The 9,326-nt window shown below is 39.7% G+C and overlaps 1 protein-coding gene across 2 annotated transcripts in view; it reads left to right on the top strand.

Moving 5' to 3' along the window:
• Positions 1 to 768: 768 nt before the first annotated feature.
• Positions 769 to 9,326, top strand: part of lyst (lysosomal trafficking regulator) — a 66,324-nt gene continuing 57,766 nt past the window's right edge. For both annotated transcript variants that reach the window (XM_030441707.1, XM_030441706.1), the window contains exons 1-2: positions 769 to 922; positions 2,509 to 2,794. In XM_030441707.1, coding sequence (XP_030297567.1) covers positions 2,714 to 2,794 — 81 coding nt within the window. In that variant the 5' untranslated portion in view covers positions 769 to 922; positions 2,509 to 2,713. The remainder of the gene's footprint in view (positions 923 to 2,508; positions 2,795 to 9,326) is intronic.

Raw genomic sequence — 9,326 nt, 5'->3', positions numbered from 1 at the left:
CTAACAAAGGAGTTGCAACTTTGTTAAAACCACAACATTTACATGTCAGGGTTGTGATCACACTTTCATTATTGATTGATATGCAGATTTTTATTGTGCATACCAAATGACATTCACAGTAAAAACGCTTTATTGTCCTGAAGTTCAAACTGATGTTATCAAAGTACTTCTTTTGTCCGGCAATCGATCATGCAGACCAAATATACCTAATTCAAAGATTTTCAGTTTATCACAAGGCAAATAAAAGTATCAAATCCTCGAGAAATGGAAATGTTTTCCTGAGAAAGGAATAAAATGGTATACTGCATTAAAATGGGCTAGCATTCTGCCAGTTTGTGCCTTCATCGTGGTGTATTCGCAGATTTACATAGATTCATCAAAAGCACCACCGGTCCTAGACTAACTGTATTGATTGATTGGTGAATTAGTTGTGTGTTGTCCAATAGGAAGAAAAACAGGAGTCAGTGGGCGTGTCACCGGCTGTCAGCGTTCATTAGCCCAGTGGGTGACCTGACCCTCATATTTGTCTGCAAGGATTTTTTTTTTATCTGGACAACACAGATAAAAACAGATTAATTAGTCTTTTGGATAAATTCTATCAGAACATTTTAATATGTTTGATCACAGCTGTGTGTTCTGCTCCAGAAACAGATTCACCAGATGACCAAAAACTCTGATTTTCTTCATCTAAATGACTGGAGATCTAGTTACACCTCTGTCAAAATGAATTAGAAAACACAGATAAAATGACATAGCGCCGGGACAATATGTCAGCCCCTCACATTCTGGGAGGATCTAGCAGGCAGGGAAAAGGGCGGTATTGTACGGGATGGTCTTGCAGTCAGTGCTGAGGGCATAACAACACATATCAGTCTGCTGGACGAAGGCTAGCATTAGCCGCTTTAATTCATAGGAAACGAAGGTATGTATGAAAATTAATTCTTCCCACTTAGAATTGTATATTCTGAATACAACAAAGGTGAAGCGATAGCGGAGGCATCAATTATGTTTGTAGAGGCCGTTAACGATGTATTCGCTTGTCTGTGCTCACAGTTTTGACAGCTGCCATACTCAGTACGATGCGATGCAACAGCCAGAAAGACAGCCAACAGCCTGTGGTTATCTGAAAAATAACTCACATTGCGGAACATTAATTTAGTTGATTAACATAAGTTGCGGGACACGTTAGGTATAGCGGCTCTGAGGCTATTACGGTATTTATGCAAATATTATGGTTGAAATTATCGAGCTATCGTGCAGCCGCTGGTGGTTAAGCTAGCTAAAGCAACGGCCATAACCATTGGGAAACCCTTTCAAAATAAAACACGAATTGTTTTCTTAACTGAAAGATGCCTTCAATGGACAATAAAACTATAAAAAATGTAGTTTGATGCACATAATTGATATCAGTGATACAGATACCTTATAATAAGTTAATGAAAGAAACCTTGCTTGCTTTCTTTGAAAGAATATAGATGCATTTATCTCCCCAAATAATGGTTTGATGCTATTATTTAAATTACTATTTAATTTCCTTGTTCATCTTTTGTAAGAAATAGGAAAAAAGGTTTGGATATTTAAATATGTAGATCTGGGTATGTAAACATATAAGATAGTTTGAAATTATATCACAGGGAACCTTTAAACATTTGAAATGACAGCTGATCAGATGGTTTGCCCTCTCATCTAAATGATATGCAATCTTGTCACTTTAAGTCAGAGAAGATAAGCGATTAATAAGTAACTACAAAGCATTTAAACCTTCTGGGTCAATCATTCTTATGCCCAGTTTAGGGCCAAGCTTTTATATTGTGCATGATGGAAATCACCTCACTGCTGATAAAACATTTTTAATCATGGGAGTCAGATATAACATACAAATGTTAACTGTTTGCTTTAGCTCTATTTACTGTGTGATGTTTGTAAGTGTGTAAACTAAATGGCCCTACATTCAAATGTATTCACCGTTAAACAATTTGCCCCGGGGGATTAATAAAGTATTCTGATCTGATTCTGATTCTTAAACACATTTTCAACTGAGATTTCCTTTAGATTTGTGTATATGTATACATGAAAATGACAAATGAATAGAACGAAAAACAAGATGTATTATTACAATACCCTAACCATCTAATTGAAATATTGTATTTGTGTTTATAGTGAGATTACCACCTAAAGTATATTAGCCGCCAGTAATTAAAAGTATGCTTTTATTATGAAAACGAACCCCTTACCGGAAATGAGTTTCTTCAACCCGTCTGAGGGTTTGACGCAGGTTGTCAGACAGCTCGCTAGCTAGCTAGCTGAGTGTGTAGCTTCAGTCCGTTTTGTTTTGGTTATGCTACAGTGGGGCAGGCTCGTTTGGCAGAAGTTTCAGGTTCAAGTCAGGTGCAAGTGCGTCACACACAGCTGTCAGTATCTCTTGAGTGCACCGGCCGAAAGTTTTGTTGCCAGGTATCGTTATCTCTGTTTTGCTAACACCTTGACACTTTGTATTTTTATCTGCAGAAGCACAATTTTAAAAGTGGCAGAGCAGCGCCGTGAATCATGAATCTGCTATGAGTGACTCAGGAGGACAGCTGGGGCTTCGTTCGGTGCTGCCCGGGGCACTTTCAGCCTTCTGGAAGATCAGGAAGGAAACCAATAGGAGAATCTTGTCATTCCTGACTTCCTCAACGCCCTGACTGGTGCTGTACCTGAAGGTGTGGGAGACATGGCCAGTCCACAGCAGACTGAGCTGGCATACGCGTGGGAAAAGTACATGGACTGTAGACTGCAAGGAGCTGATCTGCAGGTAGGCGCAGGAGCCGGTGTGATACAGGCTCAGCTCAGGCTTTGTCTGAGTGCTTACTTTTCATTTCCAGGACTACAAGGCAGTGCTCCTGGGAACAAGTTAAGATTCAGGGAATCTTATATGGAAGATCTTCAATACGTTTATGTATATCTTGTCTGTTTGGACGGTGTCATAGTATTTGTATTCATCATCTTTAAGTTGCAAAACTTGCTGTACATCATTCATAAATAATAGCAAATTATGCTTAATACAATTTTTAAATGCAGCCTACTCAGGCACCCTGTTTATAAGATTGAATTGACCCACCAAAATCCAGATATTTAGTCCTCATTGCATCTTATCAGTTGTAGGTAGCTTGTGTCGCTCGATTCCGAGCGAAATAAAATGTCCACCGAGTTCATTTTAATCCAACAATAGCAAACATTGTTCAGATACATTCCTTTTTGTCTGCTACTTGTGATTCAACTAACTGCCTTAGCTACCTTCCTGTTTTTGTCTCAGCTGTCCCACAGTGAATGACCCTAACTGGAAGTGGCTTCTGCAAAATGCTGATGCTGTAAGATGCTAAAAAGACATCAGACAAATAGACCATCAGTGAAGAATATGCAGAGTTTAGAAGTAATATAGAAATGTATGGCACATTTATGGCTAAAACTCATTCAACTACAGTTTTATTTTTATTTTTAAGACTTACTCCCTATAATTAGAGAAGTTTGTCTTCATATCTAGCTTATTTTGTGCAGAAGTATACATAATTGTATGAGGAGGTAACCACAGTCTGGAAAGTTATTCTGTCATTGTGGTAGGAACAAATAGTAAAAATAACTCATAGAAAATGATTTCCCACAATGCTTGGGACATGTCTTGAATCCTCTTCAGCATCCTGGAGGTCCCCAGATGTTACCTTTTTATAGGCAGACATTTAACTGACACACGCACAAGCATGGGCCAGCAGTGAGTCACTGTACAGAGGTGGAGGCAGGTGTAAACCACAGCTTGCTTATTACTAGTGTTGCGCAATTGCACTTTTGTCTCTGTGTTGGCATTTCGGAGAAATTATTGGTGGTGGTACTGAAATCTCTATCAGGCCACTGCAGCTCTTTTCTTCCCCCCCCCTCCTGTCAGAGAACTAACAGCAGCCAGATCACGAGACTTGGATTAGGACTGGACTGCAGGCTAAGAGTGATCTGCCCTGCACGCACACACACACGCACACACACACACACACACACACACACACACACACACACACACACACACACACACACACACACACGGCGGACAGATGAGCTGGTTTATTCTAGCCCATTATTTTTGATTGATGTGCAAGCTGTCCTTAAAAACAGACCTGAGAGCTGAGAAAGCCTGTAGTGTTTTTTGAATTCTTGTAAATGATGGCTTCCTTCCTCTGACGTCATCTTGTCTGTGGTGGTGTGTTGTGCGTCGTTGCTTTGTTAATCATGTCTGTGTGCATCAGGGAAATCAGCTGCAGAAATCGTGCTGCCTTCTTCTCAGTCGTCATAGTAATACTGTTGTTGGACGACTGCACCAAGCAGGCTGTGCATTTCTATTACTGGTAACTTTTTATGTCGCTTTGTTAGCTCCTTCGTTTGCCACCTTGGCAGTGATCAAAGCGTGTGTGTGTGTGTGTGTGTGTGTGTGTGTGTGTGTGTGTGTGTGTGTGTGTGTGTGTGTGTGTGTGTGTGTGTGTGTGCGTATTTGTGTGTGTGTGTGTGTGTGTGTGTGAGTATTTGTGTGTGCATATGAGATGTAGAAAGATGGTTAAGTGAGCGCAGCTGTACTCTTCAGTTTGCTGATGCCATAGCTTTCCCCCCTGATTGAATCTGATGGGGACACAGTGACAGGCGCTTACATAGATGCTGTTGCAGTGCTGTTATTTTTTTCCAGCTTTGTTTGACAATCAAACCTGTCCAAGAGTGTGTACTGTACATTCCATTACTTAAAGTGCTGTCTGTTTCTCATTGCAGTCAGTAAGTGCACTGGTCAACATGACAAAGTGATCATTTAAACTGTCTAAAGACCTAAAGGCCCAACAGACAGCAAGACTCCGCCCTATTGCTCTATACCGAGTTCAGACTCAAGAGTGAAATGTAGAGGGCAAAAAGATGCCTTCTCCTGCAGCATTGAATAAGGTCACCATGAAAAATGTGTGAAAGTAATAATGCTGCAGGCCCACTCCTTTTTCTCTGCCTCCCTCATCTTTTATCCTTTTAAATTCTTGTCTCTCATCTCTCCACTTTACATCTACATTTATTAATCTCTCGAGAGTATGGATGGGAATCGCGAACTGGTTCCAAATTGTCCAGCCTTTAAATACATGTCTCTAAGCCTATCGATTCCTTTTATTAGTGCATCTGAAAGTTGTAATTGTAAAACAATGGTGTCAGACTCACGCCTCTTTGCTGCTTGAAACTTGCAACAAAAAGGAGTCACAGCAGAGACTCAGAGAGGAAGAAATGGGGCAAAGCGCGGCTTTCTTTCACGAAGAAAAATGACAGCAGTGCTAGTTGAAATGTCTGTTAAATGATCATTTCAAGTTAGGTTGGAAACAACAGCAAAATGCTGAAAAATCTTTCTGTACAACATGTGCTTAAATTCCAAGAAAGACTTGTATTTGCCGCTGCTACCCACTTCACGTTCATTACCAAGGTCAGATATGCTATGTTATGATAAAAAAGTGCGAGGCAGGAAGGCTTAGCAGATTTTTTTCTTTGATTGAGAAAAACCTCAATCAAAATGAATGTTGTTATTTCATCCATTTTAGTTTAGGACCGTTGCCACAGCTAGCTCTCAGTCTACAGTCAGCTCAGACAAAACTGATCAAGATCAATAAGGGAAGCGTTAAACAGAATAGAACCGATAAACAGAATCCATAAGGACATTGGTATCAACAACATCTTATCGATTTGCCTCGCTACTAGTGTTTCTGTTACTAATCACAGCAAAGTAACACGACTAGACTATGTGGATTAGTCTGGGTTCTAACCCTGACCGGTTGTTTTGACCCAAGATTTCCTCTATTTGTTTACTACTTTGACTTTCATTCTCAATAAATACTTTTCTTAGAGAGCAGAAATGTCATGAACGTGGTTTTTTTTGTCGTTGACTGCCTTGGGGGCAAAGGAAACTGCAGTCTCATTAGGGGTGGAGGAGAGTGTTATGGTGGATCAGCCTTGCTCTGTTTATAAAGGAGAGTATTGGTTCAGTTTCACAGTTGTCACACACCCGTCCTCCCAGTCAAACACATAAAAGCTCCTGAAAGAATCCCATTTGCCATAGGGTAACCACTACATTCAACATTTATTTTTGCATTTAATTTGTTGCATTAACTTAAAGCATTATAGCTTTAGTAAAATGGGATTACTGGCATTAAGCCTTTCTTTCCATTCTTAAGAATTCCTTCCTTTATAAGGCCACAACTAGCGTATTACTGTGTTCTGCTTCAAGGGAAGTTTGCCTTAGGCACACTTGCATCAAAGTATCTGCAGGGACACTATCATTCTGCTCAGTCTCTCTGAATGTTGATGAGCAGAGTTAATTTAGCAGAATGGTTACCTGGCCAGGAGCCAAGCAAGAGAAGACCAGGTTTTAGTTGCTTGTGGGATGTTCAGTTTCATTATGAGCCAACAGGATGTTTCAAAACACCAAAGTGAGGTATTTGGAACACTTCGCTTTTTTGGTCTTTGGTACCAAGGGAGTCCAGCTCATTGATCCTTTCTGGCTGTGTTTCACTCTTGTATCACTTTAAATTCAGTCACTTGCAGCCTTGGACTAATGTAAACTCTGGATGAGTTTAGCTTTCTGCATAAAAAATTATACTTTCCTTCAGGATGATCTGACTCATCTTGTAAGTATCCCTCTGTACCAACTCTAACATCAGTCATGCTTTTGACAATCTGTAATCGTAATGAGCTGTAATGTTGAAGTCCATTGTCTTTACATTGTCATGTAATCTCTGACAACAGACACTTGTGTGTAAAGCTACTTAAATATAGTGATTTTCTGAGCTAGGGCAACCTTGGTCACACATTCCTCCCACATTACTCGTCGTTAGCTGTCTAAGCTCAGTTCTGTGCTTTACATTCCTCCGGTGGTAAAGCCCTGAATCCTTGTCTAAAGAAGATTAAACTTGTCGAGCAAAGCATACCACAAAATGTGGTGAATACTACAGAGGGAGCAAAGATAGCAGTGCTGGTTCACCTTCATCCCTAAACTTAGGCACTGAACAATCTGGGATGCAGCATATATGTTTGTTTATTTTATTGTAAAAAAAAAAAAAAAGTGCTCTGCATTTAACTTCCCTGAATGTATTGTCAGAGACATTTCCCACATATTAGGGATTTAAGCACTAACATTGTAATGTGCACATGTGCAATACTCACACTGCAGGTGTGCAATGTCAAGTAAGGCAGTCTTGGTCCTTTTTCTATGCATTATGATGTAGTAAAAGCATGTGTGGCCAAAAACAAGACCTTTCTAGTCCATTGCAAGCCACATTTTGGCCATTGTCATGGCTCTAACACTAACATCCATCAGAAGATATGATGTTATCTTGAAGCAGAAAGTCTGCAGATTAACTCCGTACCCAATGTATGATTATCCACTAAAGTTGAGAATGATTCAAGCTTAGATGCATGAATCCCCCGTTTCTGTCTGGTCAGAGTTGGATGGGTAATCAAATTATTATATTTAAATGAGTCACAAATGTTGCAACCGACCACTAAACCTCTTAATGTCTACATTAACTTTAAAGTTAAATACGTAACATTTCAAACTTTTTGCAAGAACCGAGACAAAGAGCTGCTGATTCCGGCGAAACACACACATTCAAAAGCAAAATAGTGCTGTTCAGCTCATCTGGTGTAAATTTCTCTACTTTTGCATATCACAATGTCAGTTTTTTCCATTATGGTGTAGCAGCAGTAGGGATGTACGGTTATATTGGCACATCATTTTTGTCAGCTAACAAAAGCTTTACAATTAAATATTAGCATGGGCAGATTCTAGGCCAATAAGATGATGTTTAACCTATGCACATGAGAGGCGAATCGTTAAAGAAGAACTTTTTTTTATTTTTACCCAGTGAATGTGTAAATAAAAAAAAAAACTGTTTGTCTGGTCCTGCCTGTAGGCCATCATGATAAGTGTCAAGGCCGAGTATGTTTATGTTCTTCTCAGCTTCCAGGAGTAGGCATTATAATATGTTAATTCCACTACAATACTTGTCTGCAGGTAAGTGGGGGAAAAAAATCCAATCTCATGCATCCCAACCATGTGTCATTAATGGCATTAAGGTCAGCTGTCATATGTGTAACTGCTCTCGCTATCTAAAGCAATAAAAGATAATGTGTTGTGCATGGATCATATCCCACATTTGAAGTGTGAAAAGGTAACCAACTTTTTTTATAGTATTGTTTCCTTTTTTTTTTTCTTTTGAAGGTGGTCGTGGCCCATATTGGTTTAACTTGTATCAGTGTAACTCTCTGTAATTTGTTACTGCATGATTTTCTATCATGTAAATTGGGTGATTATGCACAGCCTAAAGGCAGCATTGTCTCTCAGCAAAATGCTAATAAGACATACAGAACAGTACATTATCTGTTGGGAGTCACTACTTGAGTGGAGAATCATGGGATTACTGAGATAAGAGTGATTTCTTAACTAACATAAAGCTGAAACAATAAATTTGACCATTTTCAGGTTGGAGATTTCTCAAACATACAGTAGATATTACAGGCCTACTAATTCTGACAATAAGATATCTGGCAACACATTAGTATGATGAATTTGTTTCATTTATTCTACAGTAATTTGCCATTAATTCTCCTCCACTATTTAGTAAACTCTCCATGACTGAGATATTTGCTCTTAGAGTGAAATTAAAGACAAAGAAAGCTTGCAGTCAGGTTTTGATTAGGCAGTCTTGTGATCATCACCTATAGGATTTCTAGCACGTCCTGGCCTTGTTTATCAGCCTGTGTACGATATAGGGGAAGTAGCATTCTTTGCTGGTTGACCAAAGGATTTCTTTTTTCACATCTGCATTTATTGTTCTGTCCTCAGTCTCAACCCAACACCTACTTGCTCCGGCCTCCAGGGCTGTTCCAAACGATTGGCTGAACGGATGAATAATTCATCTCTCTGTTCTGGGTTGAGTCAGACTCCGACCACCACTCCGTCTCAGCTTTTTCCACCCAGTGGCATGTTATTAAGCCAGATCTCTCTCAAAAACCCACTCTCAGTTCACTGGGGAAGTGAAAAGCCAGAGCAGGCTTTTCTGATCGTAATTTTGACCCACACCGTCTTCCACGCTATCTCCCCGTAATGAAAACAATGAAGCAGAGTGCGACACATTTTCATTTCCTCCACAGAGGCTATGCTTGAATAAAGGTCACTGCTTTAGCGAGTGTGGACCTTTCACTGACAAAAACACAAACATGCTTTTGATGGTTGCCTCTTGACATTTTGCTGTGTGTCTTAATGGGAAAAAGAAAGTTATTTGTGGTTTTGT

Source organism: Sparus aurata, chromosome 15, assembly GCF_900880675.1.
Source record: "Sparus aurata chromosome 15, fSpaAur1.1, whole genome shotgun sequence".
Lineage (NCBI taxonomy): Eukaryota > Metazoa > Chordata > Actinopteri > Spariformes > Sparidae > Sparus > Sparus aurata.
This window is presented reverse-complemented; position numbering and strand designations above follow the sequence as displayed.